We start from the raw sequence: 21,790 nt of genomic DNA on the forward strand, positions 1-21,790 counted from the left end.
ACATTTCTCTTTTAATTTTGATAATGGTTTCTTCTGCCACTATTTCCAAATTTCACTCCAGCATACTTCCCACCTCCTAAGTCTTAACGCATCTCTGCCGACTGATCATTAGCTGGGGTATACTTGAAATATCTGTTGCTGTTGTACACTCCATTAATTATTTGTGATAGCTTTACATCTCTCCTGGAAGCATGCAGCATGAGCCTTTTCTGGAGCTGGAGAGAGACCTAAGAGACCTATGATCTGAAGGACCATGGTATGCTCCCTCTTGACAGCTCTGTGCAAGATTTTTGAGAAAGTGAGGGAGCAAGGGAGCTTGCGGGTGGGAAAAGAAGCACTCCCCATGGAGAAAGTGAGCTGCTTCTCGTGACAGGGTGCAGAAGGAAGCCACATGGAAGGAAAGAGAGAGACATTCATTGTGCTTCACCCCGAGGTCTCAAAACATTTCCCTGAGGGGCTGGCACTGGGGACGATGGCATGAAGCAAATTCCACTGGTGGGACCTCACAGCTTGCTTCAGCACTGACCACTATCAAATATCCCCATCACGAGGCTCCAGATCCCTGGGGCCTTACAGCAGGGGCCCAGAAACACCAGAGTGTGTGAACAGCTCTAGCACACGCTATTTTAAATCGAGCAATAGAAGTGCTGAAAATGGGGGCAGTATGTTTCCTAGGAGCTGGGCAAGGTGTTTCCAGCAGCCCATTATATGATGCAGCATTTCTTCTGCCAGTATGGGGCACTGAAGCTAAGGGAAGAGAAACCTTTCTTGTGCTATTTTTGGCCATCCTAGAGAGAAAGAAATCTAATCATGGCCCCTGGCTTGTCATCTTTTCATGAAAGCAGCATAAGCCAGAGCTCCCAGCAAGCCTCATAAAACTCTGGATTTACAGGGGACCTTTCATCTACATCCATTTAAAATGTTCCCTGCCAGGCAACTGACTATGGACAGAAATCATCATTTGAAAAGATCTTACTTTAAGGACTGTACACAGTGTCTTAAATGGTGCTTTAGTTCTTCATCCTTTTCATAGGATTCCAGCATGGTGTGTGCATCATCGTGGCGATAGCAGTAGATTTTATATGTGTCTTCTAGTGGGCCTTTAATCTGCAAGAACACTTCCCCTGTTAAAGAGAAAAACAAAGCGTGTCAAGCCAGACAACAGCATCTCAGAAGGAGTTTTATTATTCCACCACATTAGCCGTGAGCTAAAAAGGCTGGCTTCCACTTTACTTCCCTTAGAAACGATCTTGCGTGTTTATGTGCATTATTTATTACATGTATTTCTCAGCTGCTCATCTTTGTCATAGCCGGGCACCATTATACCAGTGTTAATGCACAAAAATTCCCCCCGGAAAAGGGATGAAATCTCTACACCTGCACCCTTTCATACACAACCCCCTAATTCACTGCCCCACCTTAACACCCCTTCAGTGAAAACCAAACAGGAAAGCTTTGCTGTTAAGGGGAGAGCATTGTGGTGGTGTGGGCTGGCAGGAGGAGTGTGTGTAACCATGTTAATTTTCCCTTTGACTTTTTTTTCAACTGAATATGAACTTAAATGGGTTATAACGGGAATAATGACTCCATCTCCCATTAGCCATTTCACATTTATCTGTTTTGCAGCATCCTGAAATGGCAATTGTTATGGCCTAGAGTAGAGATCTTTCTTTACATGACACAGGAACAACCTCCACCCCTCCCCTAATGAAATAAAACCACTATGGATTGCAGCCATTTCTATATAGCCCTTAGGCTTATATACAACCGAAAAGGGAAAACATTTACATTTCCAGTCCTCTACAACACCATTTTGCCCCCAAAACACTTGGGAATTTTAGAGGCACTGAAGTAGTCCTGCACTAATTTCCCATTTAATTCTGTTGCGTAATTCTCTCAGCCTAAAGCCCCCCTGCCTGTTTCCATGTACCTAAGAAATATTATCCAAATGGAGAAGGCATGCTTCATCTTTTCTGCTGAGATATTCATTTGGCTCTTACACTTATGTAGCAGCACCCTGATCAGCATCCTTGGCAATACACATTATAAACAATAGTGACGGTAAAAACTACTGTCTGGGGCATTTACAGAGGAATAACGTCTACATGGCAACCAGTCAGATGTTTTATAAACATTGCTGTTGGGTTATAGCAATGATTATTAAAGTTAAAAGCCAAACACCGTGTTAATTGGGAGCTCTCCGTTCATTCACAGAGAGCACAAAGCTGTCAGGCATCCTGCATGTTTCATCCTGACCAGAGCGGGCTGTTTCATAATACATTGCATTGAACTGCTCTGTCGTAAAGTGAAAAATGATTCAGTTACCACAGTAACACAGCTCTGGGTTTTTTCCCCTAGCAGTGAAGGTTAACTGGGCTGTCTAATGCATGTTGGTTTCAAGGTGCGAACAAGGGAACAACAATGACTGAGTTAAGACCACAGAAGTTCATTTTAGTTACTGTAAGGCCACAGTCAGAAAAGCACCAGCATCCTCTACTTGAATCTTCTTCGGGTGCTGTCATCCCTATTCTCTATCTTGTGCTAAATGCTGATGCTGATGGCTGGCAGGACACGTTGCCTCCTGACATTCCCATGAACCCTCTCTACTGGCCTTTACTAGCCAACAGTGTGAAGGGAAACCTTAACAAGCTCTCTCCTGATTCTGCACCCTTGACGCCTGCTTTACAGAGATGCTGAGCTCTCACACTTTTCACTAACTTTAAGCAGAGCTCCAAGTACTTAGCACAGCCTGTAGTAATGCTAAGCTCTCAAGAGAGGTTATGTTTTCTGTAGCAAAAATGCAAACTAGAGACTTATAGTTCCCTTCAGCATATACTAGAGCCTGGAAATGATCATTCTGTCTTCCAAAACAGAGATGACCAAGATCTGTTCATTGATGTACTGCACCATAATGATAAGTATTTTCATTGATGCTTAATGATGAGAAAAAAAATGATGTGCTGATTTCATGGATGGGATCTTTTGAAAGCAGCTAAGGTTCCTAAGCTTAAAGCTCTTCTTGGTTTTGAGTTGTATGGATTGGATCAGTTGATCTTTGAGCATATCACTGTGGGAGCTTGCTTTAGGGGCCAGAAATACATATTTGGGCACAGGTTTGAAAATACTGAGTATTTTGTGCATTCTGACAGATCCAAATCTGTCATCAAAAGACATAAAAATAAGCAATTACATTGTTTTAGTTTCAAACCAGTAAAACAGCAGTTCTCTTCACCCTCACTGTGACTGGGTTGCCTTCCAAAGGAGGATGTTTTGATGGAAGATCTTTAAATACCTCAAACACGATAGAACATAATGGGTGTGCTAAACAGATTCTCATCCTGTTTTTTCCACAGACTGGCTTTAACAACTTTTACACTGAATATGAGGATCCTCAAGACACAATTATCATCTGTTCTACAGGATGGCAAACTTACTGACTTATTGCTTATAGTGATGCAGTTATCCTCCCTGCTTTTCTATCAGCCTTTGGAAGAAGTGCTCTCACCTTACATTCCATCTTTTTCCCTGCCATAATTAAGTCAACCCTCTGATCCAAAATCCCATATATTTTCACATTTCTTTGTCTGATTCTGGAGAAGTAAACCCTAATAGATGGATAAAATTGTTTGTCCTTACTTCTGGATATGGCAGAGAACTAAAAGGATGATTCTCCTTGCTGTGAGAAAGCCACTTCCTGCTAGAATAGAACATTGCTTATTAAGGGTATGACTCATCATGATGCACTTTTATTGAAATCCTGCCAAACAACACAGTCTCATCAAACTACGTTAAGCTGTTGCCTTGGCAAACCAGATTGAGACATACTAGGATTAATACTTTTCCCAAGCCTTGTATGCTTTAATACCATGTTTCCTAGTCAAATGTCAACCGATAAGTTTTTACCCCATTAGTTGTGAGAAGATGGGTTCTTTCTGTAACACGTTACCTGTGGTATGTGGTCAGTTTAGGGAAAAGAGAACCTCTGAATCATAGCTGAAAGTTTTTTAAACTAAACTGGCTGACTTTGCACTGAAGCTAATTAAGATTTCTCACCTGATCCCGTAAGCTGGATCACTTACTGCCTCTGTACTGAATAAGCAGTTACAGAAGAGCTGATGAATGGAAATTTCTTATTTTTTTCCAGCTGTGCCAGAAGGTCAAGTGAATAGATCACAGCCATAACAGTCGTGGCCTGAGCTGCAGGACACATGATTGCTGTGATATATCCAAGGACAATCCATTTGCTAAAAATACCTGTGATCCCTACAAGCATTCCTACACAGGTTCCCACAAGCTCTGTATCAATCACAGCTTTCTTTCTTTTACTGACCATGTCCCTGTTAATTGCACTTAATCACCTCTTACGTGAATTATATTGCCAGTAAATATGCTTACAATGTTTTTTGTTTTGTTTTGTTTTAAGTATTAATTATTCAATTTTAATGCTTTTCCCAAGTGGTACAAGTATGAGCATGCAATATAAGAGTTGGTCTAAGCACGAGCATTTAGGTAGGTAACATTAAGCTAGATGAAAATTAAGTTATCAATATATAGCATAACTCAATGTTGTGGTATTTACTCATGCTAAACTCACTCTCTCCATCCTTTCTTCCCATCAGCATCTGGAAGGATGGAATGAGAGTACCATGACCAGGCCTGTTACGAGCCCAGCAGAGCCACTGGACAGGATTCACGTTTCCTTTTGCCTGAATTACCGTGGACAGCTTGTAGCAAGTTAGCCTCTGGGAGCAGTACTAGTTAAGTCTGATGAGGGTAGAGGACAAGAGAGTGTTATGTTTATTCTTTCACATGGCTTTGTAGAACTCAAGAGGACAGTAAACATACCGATTACTTGCATGGGTGATTCCACATCTGTCGTGGCTTCTTCCAACAGTGACAGCAGTTTGGCTGATATTTGATGGACCGATTCAATGTTGCTAAACAAGCCATCCACGTCAAAGTGAACAATCTAATGGAATACAAATATTAAGCAGCTACTAAGGAAGGAAAAGAAAGACATGGTATTTTACAGACCTTCTCTTGCTAAGCCCTGTGTGTTCAACACTCCAGGAAGCATCGCTTCTGTAAAACCTCATATAAACATCCTCCTTGTGACTTCAAGGATACATGTACAGTTTTCGGATTAGTATAATTGGGTTGACGCAGTTAACAAAGGGCATTTTATCAAGTGTTTTTAACCTTATTTTGAGCTATTCGTTCCTAATCTGAAAGTGTTTACCTAGGAAGGAAATAAACATTATCATCTGAATAGAGGAAAGATCTTTAGCTGCCTTTAAAATGTTTGTTTATTTTCCCATTGAGAAGAAGAATAGTTGACAGTGGTTTTCATTCCCTGATTTCCAGTTGCTAGCAGAGGCTGCTACATAAACCGGAACCTTGATGCTTGGTGCTAGCTGTCAGGTACAAAGACTTCCAAGTGGTGGCACCATTTTAATTTAGTGGTCCTATATATCTGAAGAGCGAAATCAAGATCATATAATTTCCACTAAAACAAACACATTTACAGTTCTGGGTATTCAAATAATCAAAAATTATTCAGATAATCAAAACTACTTTCTACAGAGTCTGGGAGAACACCATTGACTTCAGTGAACTGGTTCAAATTATATCAGCAAGATATTTGGCTCCATATTCCTAGTCCTTTTAGAATAACTACAGAATTTTAGAATATTTTAATGAAACATAAAGAATTTTCAGGGCACATACTTTTCATACAGCAGTTATTTACACCCTCGCACATCAGGGCAAGAGTGTGCCAATATTCAGGAATGATTAGAGATAGACAGTGGTAATATGCTAACACTGAGAACAAAGGCAAGACTGATTTTGACATCCACATTGATGCTCTCTGAATGTATCTCTCCATTAGAAATGGAATTGCTTACTTACATAGCAGCTCACCAGATGCTGAGAGGATCAAATTGAGTGCTATTGTAACAGAATCAGCAATATACTCTCAGTACTAACATAGTTATTTTTTTTTTATAATTGTTAGGGGATAAAGCATTTTTTATCCATTTGGAAATATGAAACAGATTCATTGCTAGGTCAATTTTCTAAATGTTATCCTTCTCTAAATGCATTACAAACTTTCAAATATAGTAGTTTATCCAAGAAGTAGCCTTAAAACCATATAACATTCTTGAAAGCCTTTCAAAAATGCAGAGGTTATTAAATTAAGACAGTTATAATTTCTAAATTACTTTTCCTGCATACATCTATCACAGGACTTCTGACCTCCGCTCCAGCACAATGCCTGCATTGCGTTTGGAACTATGCAGTGCCTGGACACGTGGTAATACGGTGACAAGGGACAGAATCGAAATGTATGTTTCCAGCTGGCTAGCAAGAAGAACACAGCATGCTTGTTAAAAATCTCGGTGAGTTTGACCAGAGAGTGCTCTTGCTGGGTGTTGGCCAGCCCGAAGAGGGAGCCAAGTGGAGACCACTTGTAAGCAGATGAATGACTGGGAGGAATAAGTCAAGAACTCCAAGGAGTTACACCAGCTTAAGCCAGCTCTTCCAAAAATGGGCTGGAACAAACTCTGACAGTTTTAAGAAACAAAGGGATGGTCCTGCAGGAGCTTAAGCAGCACAAGTTTCAGCTGGCCACAGAGTTTCCCAAAGAAGCAGTGTCAGTGCTATTTAAAGACACTTTGGCCCCCGACCTGTATTATGTGACCAATTTTGTAACAACCCATATATACAACACACAGGGTTAAGGTCTGTTTAAAACTACTTCTTTGATATAGTTGCAGTGCACATCATTCGTGCAGCCTCTGTGAATGCTGTTGCAGGCACCATGAATTTAAATCTTTCTCTGGACAAGCTCTTCTATTCCCAGCTTGAGACTGCACAATTTTTCTAAAAATTGAAATATTGTTGAGGAAAAGGTGCTCTTTGAAGTCTCAGCTGAAAAGGAAAATGGGTACTATTGGCCTAATAAGATCTTTTTGCCTGAAAGATAGTTTATGAGCCTTCCTGCTTAAATTTAGCTTTTCTGCGTAGAATGCAAATTTCTAAAGTGCTTGCTGGGCTGTCATGCATGGTGTTTCTCCACCACAGCTGTCAGAAAGGCTGGCTGAAGTCATTTTTAAGACAGAATTTAACCTTGATGGGAAGGTTCAAGCCATTCCAGGCTGTTACCATGGAAAATACTTGTTGTTGTCTTTTACTGATTTTAGAGGTGCCAGTAAAGGTCTGCCAGGGCATGTACCAGGGGTTATGTGCACAGCAGTATGGAGAGGTGGTAGCTGCCATCCCAGCCCAAGCCTGGGAGCAGGGATAAAGCATCTAAGCTGCCCTCTGGGCAAGCACCCTGATTCAGGCTTTATGCACATACAATGCCAAGTGCCAGAAGTGTATCTGACTTCCCACTCCACTCACTGGAGTCCTGGCATGTCCCCTTTCCAGAAACCCAGCTCTGGAGCCACTCCAGGAACTGTGCCACTCTTCAGGCTGACATTTGTGCTTGCCTTGAGATGATCTGCAAACAGACCGTGGGTGAATTTGGACCTTGACGTCACCCCCCCCCCCCCCATCCTCCGCCCCCGGTGCTTACCTGCTTGTTTCTCAGAGGCTGAATCACTTCCTTGATGCAGAGATCCAGGTCGCTGATATAGTCCCTCTCTGTCTGCATGAGCTCTGCGATGATTTTTACCCTCTTGGCCATCATACGTCTGGTAGCTTCTTCATCCTCCTGGGGCAAAGTGGCCGGGGATGCGGACCCTGACTGTGGGGCCATTTTTTCTGTTTAAAAGAGCACGGGGGGAGATTAGTGAGGAGCATGGTCTTTTCATTGCCCTTGTCATGTTTCCTCTGATGGCTGGCACACCAAGGCCCCAAATGCCCCAGGTGCTTCTCCCACTGCTCTGACTACGGTCCTGTGCTATCCTGGGCACACCCTAATCCAGGTACAGCTGATGCCCTTCTACTCCTCTGAAAATATGGTCTCAGCCTGAAGTCTAATAAGATCTGGGGATGGAAAAGGCTCTGTTTTTACCATAAGTTTCACTGGAACAACCTTTGTTCTGTATGATGTAAAGCTGTGCTCTGCTCACAGGAGACTGAGGGCTGTAGGTACTGGAAGATGAACTTTCAAATGAAGACAATGTTCCTAAGGATGATGATGAAATGCATAATTCTGTTTTAAAAGAGTTCTTTGAAGGAGGCAAAGGAATTACAGGGGAATATGGAAAAACCTTTAATGAGCAATAACAGACATTTATTGGTCCAACAGAGATCATTGGAATCAGGAGATTCTTACCTACTTTACCATATTTAAGACCGAGACTATCTGATTATTTCCAAATACATGGAAATCTAAGGGAATCTTCTACAGACAGGTTAAGTTATGTAGCTACAGGATGTGCACACAAACCTGCTTATCTGTAGTGATGGTCTTCCTTTTGCTGGTTCATAAGGCAACCTGCATACATTTGTGGTAGCTGTACAAAGGACACAAAATTTTGTCTAGGTCTGTATTTTTCATTAGGAAAAACATAAGGGAAAAAAAAAAAAAAAAAAAGTGGAAGATTTCAGAGGGTATTCTGGTGTTTTTCTGCTAGCCACAAGATGGTGCAGAGTACCAGCAAAGACAGACGTATCATTACTGCACTCATCTCTGCATTACCCAGGTCGTGGCTTGACAGCATGGGATTTTCTTGCTCAGCAGTGGAGGACAGGAATCTCTGCTGAAGATCAGGCTGTTACGCCTTGATGTCAGCTCCTCGTAGGAAGCGTACTGTCTAATGAAGCAACAAGGAGCAGCATCTGATGCTTTGCTGGCTGATAACCAACACTGAATATATTGAGTGCTCAAGTGGGCACCAGGGTCCAGCTCACCTGTACAACACAGCTCAAGGCTGTAGAAGATAACCTGGAGCTGGACTTGCGAGGAAACCAAGCAACTTTCTGGGGAGAGGACTTTGAGCTGTCTTCCACTGAGAGACGTAAAATCCTACAAATGCAATGCATCATCATCCTCAAGCCCTTCTACAGTCACACTGACCGCTGATATTTGGAAAGAAAGGTTTTATTATTAATCCTTCTCCTGTCAGACCTTCTAGTCAGACTGATGTGACCATAGTTACTGTTTCAAAAAGCTGCTTTTGGGACTGCACCTCTGCCTCCGTACTGATAGTTCTGCACAAGGAGGACAAAGAACCAGAACAAAGCTGGGGTGGGCTGTTTCTCCAGATTATTTTTTTCCTGTCTAGATGTACTTCCTTTCTCTAAAGCAACTCCTCCTTTTACCTTTGAGTATTTACATATAAGTCTCACAGGCATAAATATTTTGTACTTGTGTTTGTACATAGACAATGAAATGGAAACAAGAGCAGGATGTCTCCCTTCTCTAAGGCTATCGGAAGAATTTTAAGCTGAATTCTGCCCTAGCAAACCCATGCTGGTGCGAGTGCATGTCTTGCACAGGAGTTCACCTCACTTCAGTGAGGAGGAGAGTGGAAGAGGTCCTAGTACCTCTTCATGGCTCCCTCTGAGCAATTTTCTGCTAAGTTGTGGAATAAGACCTCCATGGCTTCTGCTTATGTGCCTAAAATGGCAGGTACCTTTTCCTCAGGAAGATTAAGGTATGTGACCACACATACACATTTGCAAGGAACCACACGAACAATACATTTCAGTTCCAGTTCTGCACCAAGCCAACATTCCTCTCGAGACTGGGCAAAACAGTTTGCATGTGTGTGACTGTACGGGAGAGTTCAGGACCAGGCTTCCTGGAAGAACTTACTTAGAAATGTCGTTTTGTCTTAGACATAGCACTATTATAGTATCAGATGGAATTTGAAGGTAAACACGAAATGCTCTGCAGAAGAACTTTCTAATCTTTTATACTGGTGGCAGGGGAAGGCATTATATGAACAAAATAAAGCCACTGTATCCCACCTCAGGCTTGAAGTCACGATCCCTAGAGAGGCTGCTCTTTCAGTTTATGTCATTAGATTGCCCTGATCAAATTTGATTCTTGAATTATGTCAGGGCTCATCTATTATCCTTATTGCGTGATAGATAATAATGCCAGGAAATAAAAACTATTCTCAACAGGAAGAAATAACCACGAGAAATATCAGGTAGATGCTGTTTCCTTATAGAAAACATGTTTTTTAATAAATGTATCCTTTTGTTAAAAGTAATATAATTTTCCATTTTTACTCAATACGTTCACTTTTTCATTTTAGACATGTCTGTCTCTGTAGAATGCAAGAGCAAGATACTGAAGAGATGATTACAGCCCAAACCTGTGAATTTATGTTCAGCTGATTGCTTTTGACCAGTTTGAGAACATTAGAAGCCTGCTGGAATCCTTGTGGAGTAAGCAAAAGTTTAATGAATGCAGAAACTGCAAGTGCACATTTGGAATATAAGCAGACTTGTTTCTACCTGGTAATGGGTACCAGCCCTGGAACCGTTTGAGAGAGAGGATTAGCAGGAAGAGACGTTGCTGAGGATTAATAATTACAGTAAGAATTTGGCTCATTTGTCTTTGAAGATGCCAGGTGTAGGGAAAAAAAAAAAAGAAAAAAAAAAGAGGAAGAAAGAAAAGAAAAAACTGCCTCTCAAAGGGTTTATTAGACAGGTATGTTTTAAGACCAGTTTAAGATCAGTTTACAACAATGTAATTGGTACTTTTAGTAGACATAAAAATGTAAAGTGGAATGTAGTATTTACAACTGTTACTTTGCAATGCCAGATATCTGCAGGAGCTGTCTTCCTGGAGGATTTTGCTGCGGTGAGGAAGGTAATGACTTTGGTTTTTCAGCTGAGTGACTGAAGTGCACAGCTCTAGTCACACCAGACGAGAAGCTCATTGTGTGACACCATGGACAAAGCAGCTCCGTGTGTAACAGAAGCAGTTTCCTGCAAGTGTGAAGTCTAAAAATATCCCCCAGATGGAGACATCCAGCAACGCTGTGAGAGCCTGCAATGGGCAAATGCAGTAACTCTCTTTGAGGCCCATGGAAGGTGACTGGAGGAGCAGGCAAGGCAGGCTGACAAGCTGGATCCATGCAAATTTCCTGGGCTTTTTCCCTCTATAGAGTGAGCAGCTCCCAGAGGTCTGCTCCATCCCTTGTTCCTCACAGGTGAGATGCTCAGGTCGGATATTACATTTCCCCTTGGGGCCAGGACCCAGGTTTCTCCACATCTAATGTGAAGTGAAGGTAGAAGTGAAGGTAGAGACACAGAAAATACCAACAAGTACAAAAATGTCAATGCATGGAGTGGGGAGAGGCTTTTCCATCGCTGAAGCAGCATTTGGAGGACTCCAAAGTAAGTTCTGCTCCCACACTGTGCAGGTGGGGGAATTTTGCCTGGCACAAGCGAGCAGTGAAGGCATAAGTTATCACTGTACAGGAAACAAATGACAGCATTACTGTATTTTCACATGTGAAACCTGAACCTCACACCACCTTAGATAAAATTATTCTTCTGTGAAAGCGAGCCCTCCGATAGCTTGTGTCCTCAGATAACCCAGAGATTGTGCACAGGAATCTACACCGGCTTCTATCAGCTGGATTCGCGAGTGAAACACAGGCAGTTTAGGCACAGAAACACAGGATTGGGAGAGGGTTATGGAGAATGCCTTACCGTTTGCCTCACACAAGCACACACACAGCAGCATTGTTCTGGAGCAGGTCTGTTGCACACAGGCTGCTACACATGCAAGAAGCCCCTGGGATGACTGAAGATGGGGGGAGAATGCTGCAGGACCACAGTGACCCCACACCAGGCTTCCTGGGCAACAGGTTTGCACCTAAACCAGCATCAGAGACTTAGGTGCAATTAGGTCATTCCGTCTTTGATCATTTCATGTTCCATAAGGTACAGAAAATATTTGCATTCAATATGCAAGTTCTTTCTTCAATTCCTTGACAGCAGACTGCTTTAATTATATGTGTGCTGACAGGACTACAGAGGGATCCCATGTGACCGCAGTGGAAGGGAAGAAAGCTTATCATCAGGTGACAGAAGAATGCCCTTATTGTTAGCACCAATACTTACAAATAAACCTTTCCAGTGTGTCATACAGCAATATAAATACACCGCTCCCGTGGCATTGAGCTCATATGTTAATAACATGAGAAGTGAGGAAGGGCTGCATCTGAACCACTTCCCCTGGGGCACGTGCACCTCGAGATGGGTCGTGGATTAGCTGTATGAATCATGAGCCCTGTAACCCACAATGCAAGGTATTCCAATTAATAAACGTCAGATAATACGCTCAGAAAAGGATCCATGAGCCTCCTCAGGTCCCTGTCTTCCCTCATCCCAGTTCCTAGTTAGGCTGTAGCAGCACCTCGGAGTCCTGATCCGTGCAGCAGGACTTCATTGTGCTAAGTGCTGTGCAAACATAGCAGCACAAAATGGATTCTGCTTTGAGAAGATGAGATCACTTCCCAGCCTGGCTGTCACTGCAGTAAGGTCAAGAAATAACTCCAGATTTATTACGGTGTAAGTTAACAGAATTAGATCCTCCGAGCTCAAATTTGCACATGAGAAAATAACGTATTTGTTAGATTGTGATTTTTCCATCTTGTGGCACCAAGGGTACATTTTCATCAAATGTACCTGCACATCAGGAAATAAGCCAGACTTTTACTCTGTACTGTACTTCAGCCACCCAGCTGCTCCAAAGATCAATACATTTTGCAACGAAATAGGATATCATCTGCATTGTAGCACACGGAAAGTTAATCAGTAAGTACAGGGCAAAGCAAATAAGGAACTGGGGAGGATCTTTACCACTGCCAGGAGATGCAGAAGCTGGGCAAATGCGTAGCCTGGGCGGGAAGAAGCAGCGAGCCAAGCAGGGAGGGGAGGTGGATGGAACAGAGGAGGGCTGTGATGGAGTCCACCCTGCTTGTGATGGAGCAGAGAGAGGATGAGTTTCCTCCTGCTGGGCTTCAGGGTACCAAGGGGTAGCAGCTTTCCAGTTATGTGTGCAATTTTGCGGGTTTCTGCTTCATTTGTGGTGGTGGCTATTTCTCAGAAGTACACCAGACACTGGCAAAATGCAAGATCTGGGGTTCAGATAGGAGATCTGAGGCAATACGCTGGGGACAGCTGAGTGATTTGCATCAGTGTGTCTAGTACAGGTATGCCTCTGCTATACCTGAAATTAAAGCATGTGTAAATAGTTTGATAGCACGGTTGACCCATTCCCATCCAGAGTTAGGAGGAAGTTAATGTGTAATAGATCTGTATGTAACACAAGGAGCATTATCGAAGCACATACTATCTCGCTGAACACTGCAAACGTTGATCTCTGGCTCTTTCTGGAAACCCACCATTTTCTATAGCTCATTTTTCACACCAAGCACAAGTTTGGCATGCTATCATCCACAAAAAATAAAAATAAAAAACCCAAGTCTGTCCAAAACCTTACATATAGTGAACTATGTTTTAAATCCCTTTTTGGTTGATAGGGTCTATCCTCATGATTCACCACCTCTCAGCCTGCCCTGATCTTGCAAACATTTATGTGCCAATAACTACATCAAGCAACCTCCTCTACTGAAATCAGTACTGTCAGGATGGCAGCTTCAGGTTAATTCACAGATTGATCCCGACATTAATGCCATACATAGATATTGATATAGTTACTTTTCCAGCTGCTGCTGATGGATTTTCAACTGTAGGAGAGACCAGCACCTACCAGCTAAAAAGCTATGATAATACTTTTGAAAACAGAGCTGCTAAATACCATTTTGTGCCACTTACGGATAGTAGCAGGTTCCTGTGTCTGCCTGAAAGAACATATTTGCAGGAGAAAATCCTGCACTATTGAAAATAGTGAAAGTAGAGCAGGGCCCTGCATAGAAATACCACAGGAGCTGGGTGTGAGCTCTTAAAATGACCTACCGAATTATTTCTGCATCAAGTGCTAGCAAAATTATCTTCCTTAACCCCCTTCTTCCCTCTTTGGGAAAGCAGCGCTCACTTCCAGCTGATGCAGCACCAGGGAAGAAAGACCCATACAGCTTGATCGAGGTGTGCCTGGACTCACCCCAGAACACAAGTGCAAGCTGAGCTCGAGGTGGCTGCATGGCTCGCTCAATGGCCACTTAGAAGCAACCCTTGCTTCCCCCACCTAAAATGGGGCTGGTGGCACTTGGCTATCTCACAGGATGAGCTGAAGTAGGCACATTCACCACATCACATTTGCCAAGCTCTTGGAGAATAAAATGGTTACTTTGCACCTTGCTTCCTTTTTAAAAGAAGGAAGACCGACCGGGAGGTGTTGCGTTCACACCAGATAAGGCATGAATGAATGTGTCTCTGGGTAACAATCAACCACAAAAATGCTTACTTGTGTTCTTAATGAATCCTTAGTTGTAAAGTGAAAAAGCCTTGCAAAAGGTTTGTGCCTTTGATAATGCTATTGTTCTCAGGCTTGCAGACCTACAGAGCAAGCCACCTTGATTGCCTTGGAGAACTGGGTGGTAGGCTCCCTTTCTCACCCTTTTTAGAAAACAGTTGGGATTCTGTATAAAAGAGCAAAACTTAGGGGAAATCCAAAGGTGGAAAGTGAATTCTCAAGATTTTTGTCAGACAGCTTGTTCACTTGTTGTTTTTTTTTTTGCTTTTTTTTTTTTTTTTTTTTGGGGGGGGTGGTGGGGGAGGTCCATAGGCTTTTATCTGGGGACCCATTTTTCTAGTGTACCAGCCACACTTTGAGCTTGTACTTTAGAGCTGCTGGAAATGGCTGGGGTGGGGGCAACTGCCCGCTTTCTGCACAGGGACCACCATAAACCACCCAGAAGGCTGAAAGGGGCCTCGGGAGACAATCTTGTGCTTCGCCTTGCACAGATGTGCTGCAGCGCTGATGCACGCGTCGTGTGTCACACACCTGGCTCCCGTGCTTGGCCTGGGTTGCCTGTCACCAGCGGGGTCCTGCAGGCTCTGACCTCTGGCTTCCAGATGGAAATCTGTCCCGCTCATGGGAGATTCCTGTCTGCACACTTTGCTCCCTGTTGCCTATCCCCATCTTCTACATCCTTGCTTGTGTTAATAGGGGAGCAACTGAACAGCAGAGCTCTCAAAGGTGTGCCTCCAACTTGTGGGGGAAGCAAGTACAAGTTATTACCATTTGAATCTTTTTTGCAAAACATTTACCATTTCAGGGAGATCGGAGACTCCGGACCTGGCGATAGACAACAGACTGTTTGCATCATCAACAGAGCTGTTTGTGTTTTTACCAAGAAAGAAGAACTGGAAAGTTTTCTGCCAACAAAAGCACCTCCCTGACTTTGGAGTAAGCTGCTTCGCGTTCCAGCACTGGTAAGAAAAATTAAGAATATAAAGGAGTACAATCGTAGCACATCATCGGTGTTGGTGAGTAACTGGTTAGGTCTGGGACCCACGGTCTGTCAGGTCGGGGCACATATAGATCACCAAAATTTGATCCAGATCAGGTGTTGGTGTGCAGCTACATCTCTATCGAAACTGTAAACACACTTCATAGGAATTTCCACCCACTGTCCATTTTTACTCTGAGGACAGGCATCTTCTACCCAACATAAAGCCTGCAGGTACCTCGTTAACCCAGCCACATTTTTCTCAAGCAAACACGAGCGTGCAGAGCGAGCTGACCCCAGGCGTGTGCCTTGCCACAGGTGGCCGTGGCCATCCCCGCTGGTGGCAGGAGCTGTAAAGCTGGATTTACCGTCCTGCTGGCCTGCTGCCATCACATGCCTACCGAGGCTCCCCCGCCTCCCTCACTCCTGATTTCCAACAGGAGACACTCTGAAGGGGCTTTGCTGGATATTGTTGTCACAACCCGACCTGGCCTGGGCAGCCCCTCCACACGCAGAACCGCCGTTCCGGCAGCATGCGTGCACACATGCCTGGGGCTTGCTGGCCCGGCCGTATCGATCCCTGCTCGCGCCCCGAAACACCCCTGGCGGAGCCGTGCCTGACTTAACCGAATATTTTTCATCTTCCCATCGATTAGCTATCACTGGGAGGGAAGAGTGTAATCAATGGGCCTCTTTGTTGTTGTCAGCGTATGCAGCCCCCATATAAATCCCATTATTTTCTGGTTTATTATTTTATTTTCTGCTTTTATTGTCTCTCTGAAGGAATACTGCTTCCTAATTAAATGCATCAAAACCATAATACAGTAACCTAAAGTATTTTCCTATTTTATTTCCCCATAAAGGATTACTGCCACAAGAGTGATTGCCATAGGCAGTTATATCAGTATTAGTAATAAATGTTTATATTGTAGTAATACTCAAGCCCCACATTTGTGATGGGATTCTGTTGTTCGAGACCCTGAAAACCCACAGAAATTCTTCAGTTTGTGTTCCAGAGCTCTCCCAGAAATAGCTATGCGCATTTTCCATGCTTTTCCTCCATTTGTGGCGGTGCATTTAATTTTTGATTGACAGGCCCAATACTGACATAATTCGCCAATTTCTGGCCCAGGCGCAATTCAGCTATTTGAAAAGAAACGCTCTTTGTAATGGTATCATTTGAATCAGCATACCCATCAAAGCACGTGTTTGGATGTATTTCAGTTCAGGCTCGCACAATCCAAGCAACAGATAAACACATTAGAGATCCTGATAATCTCAACTGGAAGAAACAACTGCCCTTGGTGCTTCGAATTATTTAGCACACGCCCCACTTCACGCAATAGGAAAAGGCAGAGAAGACAGAGGCATCGTCTTTTCACACCACCGCTTGCACCGCAGATGCGTTCTGCTGGAGAGGAGGAGAAAGATCCCGGACGCAGACACATTTTGCAGAACACGCCCAAACCCCGCTCATGGCCTCGATCGCGTTTCACCTGCTGTGCGTACAGTGGGCTTTAAAAAAATTGGGGGTCAAAAGGGGGCGATTGCTGGGTCCTGCTGTGGGCACAGAGGGCTGTGCCCTTGCCCAGGGACAGGCTGGACCCAGCCTGGAGCATTGCCAGCAGCACCCAGCACGGTTCCCCGGGGGTACCTTGCAGTTTCTGGCTGTACTCCGTCCGGTCGGACTGACTCCTTCGCAGGGTGCCGTGCTCCCCAGCCGTGCTGTTCTCCACCACGGGCTCCGTCCTCCTCCTCTCCCCCATGTACAGCTTGTGCCGCAGCAGGGCCAAATTCCTCCTCCGCCCCCCTGTGCTGTCTGTGCTTGCCATGGCTTGGGGCAGGAGGGCAAGGGGGTGATTTTAGGGAGGTGGGCTGCCTGCCCAGGGGAAGGCAGGTGCTGTGGGGTCCGGAGCAGGGCTCCCCAAGTGCTGTGGGGCCCGGGCTCGGCCCTGCCACCTGTGCCGGTGCGGCTCCACCTCCGGGAAGCTGACGCCCCGGGCGGTGTTTGCATTCACCCAGTGTATGTGAGAGCCTTGCGGGGCCGGTTTGAGAGCCAGCCTCATGCCACAGGCACTGTCAGTCCCTTTTCCCCTTCTTCAGGGGACACTCCTCAGGTACTGGCATCCCAAAACAGAGCTGTGTCTTTGGCACGGCATGGCCATGTCTGGCCACAGAGAGGTCACAACCCCTGAGGTCACCTTTGCCCCAACCCAGGCTGTGCCCCGCTGGCACTCAGCAGCGGTACCTGTGGCTCTCTGCAGTGTGGGCACTGGCACAGGCAAGGAGAGATGCTGCTTCGGGCCCAGGGGCAGAGCGGGGAAGTTCCAGCGCACACCCCGGGGACACCGAAGCACGTGCAAGACCCGCAGGGGCTGTCGTGGCAAATTGCTGTGCTCTGATGGCAGTGAAACAGCTGCTCGCACTACCCCTGGCTCAGCCCCCGAGAGAGACCTTATTATCCTATTTGCTAGCAGTGGCCCCTGGCACTCAGGCACTGCCTGGGGATGCCACGTCGCGCTGGTCTAATCAAGCTCATGTCAAAACAGCAGGAGCTGCTGGCATCTCAGCTCGGACCGCATTTATCCTGGCAAGAGCCCCAGCAGCCGTCAGCAGCCATCGCGGCCGCTGCGGTGATGCCAAGCCCTGCAACCCCCTCTGCTCTCGGCAGCAGCGCAGCAGGCTCCCCACGGCACAGCCGGACTGCTGTGGGTCTGCCACACGCTCGCCGCTGGGTGATGATGCTCGTGGACACCTGGCAGCCCTGGCCAAACGTGTCACTGTCACACAGTGTCCCCCTGAGGGCCACGTGGGAGAAAGTGGAGCAAGGATGCAATGCAGCGTCGTGAACTCATCTACAGGTTGTGTTTTTTGGGAAGGGGCTCGCTGTGATGCTGCCTCCCGATCAAACCCTTTGTTTCTACCCAGGGGGGAAAGGAAAAGATGAGGAAACTGTTATGCAATTTACTGTGTCAAACTGCAGCACCGTGCCAGTGCTGCACAAAGTTTCCGCTCCAAACACAACCTGGCAGAGGACTAAAGCAGAGACGGGGATACCAGGAAGAGCTCGTGCAGAAAAGTCACAAGCTACGTAGGCAGTCCCCACGTTACGTCCCCTCTCCTCTTTGCTACTCCCCAAGAAACCCTTTTGTTTTGCAAGACAGACCACAAAAACTCCCTGAGAGGCACAGCAGTGCTGGGGAGAAGAGCGCCCAGGGAGCAGTGGCACCCCGTGACAAACGTCACATCGCAGCAGCGAGTAAACAGATGAAGGTGGGAGTTGAGGGGAATCAGCTGCCCTGTTTCCCTACAGTTGGGACTTCCTGAGCTGTTCTGTTTTTCCTTACCGGAGCAATGGCTTGACGTTCAGCCAGGGTGGTAAAACTGGTTTAAACAGTCACCACCCTGACTGCCCCCCTCCCCGGGGGAATCTTGTTCCCATTATTTGTGGCAGGGAGCATCTGAAGCTGGATGGAGGAGCTGGTCGGGCTGAAAGCCCCCTCCCTTCCCCCTGGGCTATTTTCCATCTGGATCCGCTCTCCTGCTTAGTTTGTCACACAGCTACACCAGCAGCTGCGGCAGGGGAGGGTGCAGGGGTACATGTGAGCAGTGTGCCCAGGAAAACCCTTTACCCTGGCTAGGATCTTACCATGTAGTGCTTCTCCAAAGACACAGATCCCATCATTTCTATGAGACTTTATTATGTTTATTTAAATTAAGACTGCTTTGGGGGAAAAGTGGGGAATATACTTTGGCTGGGTGAAGGTGGAAGAAGAAATTCTATTAAATTCTGGGCTTTGTAGGCTCTGTGCCACATATGCAGATTTGCAGCCAAGTTAGGATAGAATAGTTTGTTCAGGTGTTTATTACAACAGCAATCACCCACATGCAGAAAGTTGTTTTCCTCTAGCTCCACCATACACTGCAGGGGCTGACAAGGTTTGTGTTCATTCAGCAAGGATGTGGTTTGCTGTTGTCTTTGTGCGCAGCAGCCGTGTTTCTGGGGCAGCCAGAAGCTCAGAGCTAGCGTGCAATGCAGACTGGAAATGTGGAGTCCCTTCTGGAACCTCAAAATATCTTCTCTGTGCCCCTCAGCATGGAGAAAGCTGAAAATAGCACGATTGAAGTCATATTCCATGCGTATATAGGTAAAGCCAACCAGATGCAACCTCCGTAGGCTCTTATTACCGTTTACAGTACTTTACCTGGACTATAATAAAACGCCACGGAAAGCCTTACCAGAACTGCACGTGGAGTCTCGTCTGGGGCTAGCAACCACCTCGCGATCCGCAAGCGGCTCCTGTTCCCTTCCAGCCATGGTAACAACTTAGGGCCGAGCTCTATCAGAGTTACTAATCCGTAAGACAAGAGGGAATATCTGGTAGCTGTGCGGGCAAAATGCTCTTTTTACAATTACTGCAAATACCTCTTTGACCCCGTACGCTGGGCTGAGTTCGGTCTCCTAAGCAAATCGGAAGCCAGTGGATGTTAGCACTCACGTACGAGGTATTTACATGGAAGTCACTCCACTCAAGGGACAGAACAGGTGCTGGTGTCAACATGGAAAACATTGGCTTTGTGTTCCCAAGCAACTGTAGTAGACACACAGAGGAGGTTATTGTTAAATGGTCAGTGCTAACCTTTATCTCGATCCTGAGCTATAAACGAACATTAAGCAGGCAAACAGTTGTTTGTTTTGCTGCAGTTCCTCACAGCTGTTATAAAATATTTCTTGGTAGCCGGGTATCCCAGAGCCCATATGCACTATGCTGGCACGGGTTGACTACCGTGCTCATCCCCGCTGCTGCAGTCCCGGGGCAGTGACGCCAGGTGCCACTTCAGGTTTGCTCCTAGCAGAAGGCAGCCTCCTTACGCAGCGGCACCGGGATGGCACCAGCCGGCAAGGATTTCCTGAGAACTGCCCAGGTCCAAAGTCTGGGTGTGCCAGAAGAGTGCCGGTGGCCAAACCGCCCAGCAGAGCGCACGCTTTCCACGGCAGAGAGAAAGTAAGGTCTGCTCTGGTGACTTAAGCAGACACTTGTATTAACCTGGAAGATGAAGGGCCCGATTCTCCACTGGCTTTGCTTTACACCTCCAGCTCACCTGGAGCTGCTCCAAGCACAGGGACACAGGCAGCCAAGCCCACAAATGCCCATGGAGTTTCACTGCACCCCTTTTGAGGCTGGTAAGACAGAACTGCTACTGAGGGAGAAGCAGAGGATGCGTTATTAGCGCAAGGCCAATACCAGAAATCTTTCAGGATGGAGCATGGTGTGGCCCTCTTCCCTTCTGGGCCCGTATGCTGCTGGAGAACCTTCGCTGTCATTAATGGTAGATTAATCGCTATGTTTAATGACACGAACCACAGGTGCTCCTCATCCTTGATTCCCTGCATCCTTGGAATCTCCTCTCCCCTCGCACAGTGAAGCGATTACAGCCAGCAGGTAGCAAAGGATCAGCAGGGTACAAGGGTACTGCTGCAGAAAGCCGTCCCAGCCGCTCCACGGGAGGAAGGTGACAGTGACAGGCACAGATGTCTCTATTAGGCTCTCCCCACAAGCACACCTAGGTGCATACAAAAGCAAGCCCGCACCTCTCATCGCTCTGCCTGCACGCGTTGAGTCATAGCAAAGATATCTTTTGAGAGACAAAACGTGGAGGCTTAGATAGTGATAAGAGCAATCACGTGCAAGGCCCACCGAGGACTTTGAGCACTGGGAAGTTGCGAGTACGTTCACCCTATCTGTCTGTGGCTATAATTGTAAGATAAGAACAGAATGACAGATGAGGATAAAAGCAATAAAAATGGAAGACTTCAGGCTAGGTAAAACTGGAGCCTACACATTGATTTTTCACAATGAATGATTCAAAATTACTTTGAAATATACATAGGGAAAAAAACTTCAAACACCGTTCCACAATATAGAGCGAGAAGAAAGCCTATCTTGGAGGTGGAAAGTTATTTTGTGTGGCAGTGTCACCTTCCCCCCGGCCTGCTGATCTTGCCAGACTGGTGATTCCAGTAGAGAAACAGGTCTTTGGAAGCAGGTGTGCAGCCATCATTTCTTGTAGGCCTGTCTCTAGTGTTTTTTGTATAAATATTTGGAGGAGAAATTAATAAAGCATACGCCTCCACGGGCTCAGACTAGGCTGTTTTTTTTTTTTTTTTGAAGAGGGGATCGCTCAACCCACTGGGCTATGCAATCCTTTGACTGCCATGAAGCTTTACACGTCCAAAAAAAACCAGTTTAAACGTCCAAAAGGCTGATGTGCTTTCTGTGTACAGAGTGGGACCCAGCTTTCAAATAAAACACCTGTCAGGGAAGAAGAGAGGTCAGCAGGGCTTGAATTGCTCTCAGCATGCCATCGGATCCGTCGTTGTCCCACTGGGGTGTTTTATTAGTTTGCAAAAGATGCTCAGAGCTGGGCCAGCTTTCACGGGCACATAGCTG

The 21,790-nt window shown here is 45.6% G+C and overlaps 2 protein-coding genes across 2 annotated transcripts in view; one reads left to right on the plus strand and one right to left on the minus strand.

Annotated features, from left to right (window-relative positions):
• Positions 1-17,170, minus strand: part of ARHGEF38 (Rho guanine nucleotide exchange factor 38) — a 34,618-nt gene extending 17,448 nt beyond the window's left edge. The window contains exons 1-4 of the mRNA XM_035324977.1: positions 16,993-17,170; positions 7,583-7,770; positions 4,846-4,969; positions 977-1,124 (exon numbers count right to left, since the gene is read on the minus strand). Coding sequence (XP_035180868.1) covers positions 977-1,124; positions 4,846-4,969; positions 7,583-7,770; positions 16,993-17,170 — 638 coding nt within the window. The remainder of the gene's footprint in view (positions 1-976; positions 1,125-4,845; positions 4,970-7,582; positions 7,771-16,992) is intronic.
• A 3,055-nt stretch (positions 17,171-20,225) lies between these two features.
• The window catches only part of PPA2 (inorganic pyrophosphatase 2), a 41,565-nt gene continuing 40,000 nt past the window's right edge, over positions 20,226-21,790 (plus strand). The window contains exon 1 of the mRNA XM_035324352.1: positions 20,226-20,344. Within this exon, the coding sequence (XP_035180243.1) occupies positions 20,226-20,344 (119 nt within the window). The remainder of the gene's footprint in view (positions 20,345-21,790) is intronic.

This window comes from Oxyura jamaicensis, chromosome 4 (assembly GCF_011077185.1).
Source record: "Oxyura jamaicensis isolate SHBP4307 breed ruddy duck chromosome 4, BPBGC_Ojam_1.0, whole genome shotgun sequence".
NCBI classification, from domain to species: Eukaryota; Metazoa; Chordata; class Aves; order Anseriformes; family Anatidae; genus Oxyura; species Oxyura jamaicensis.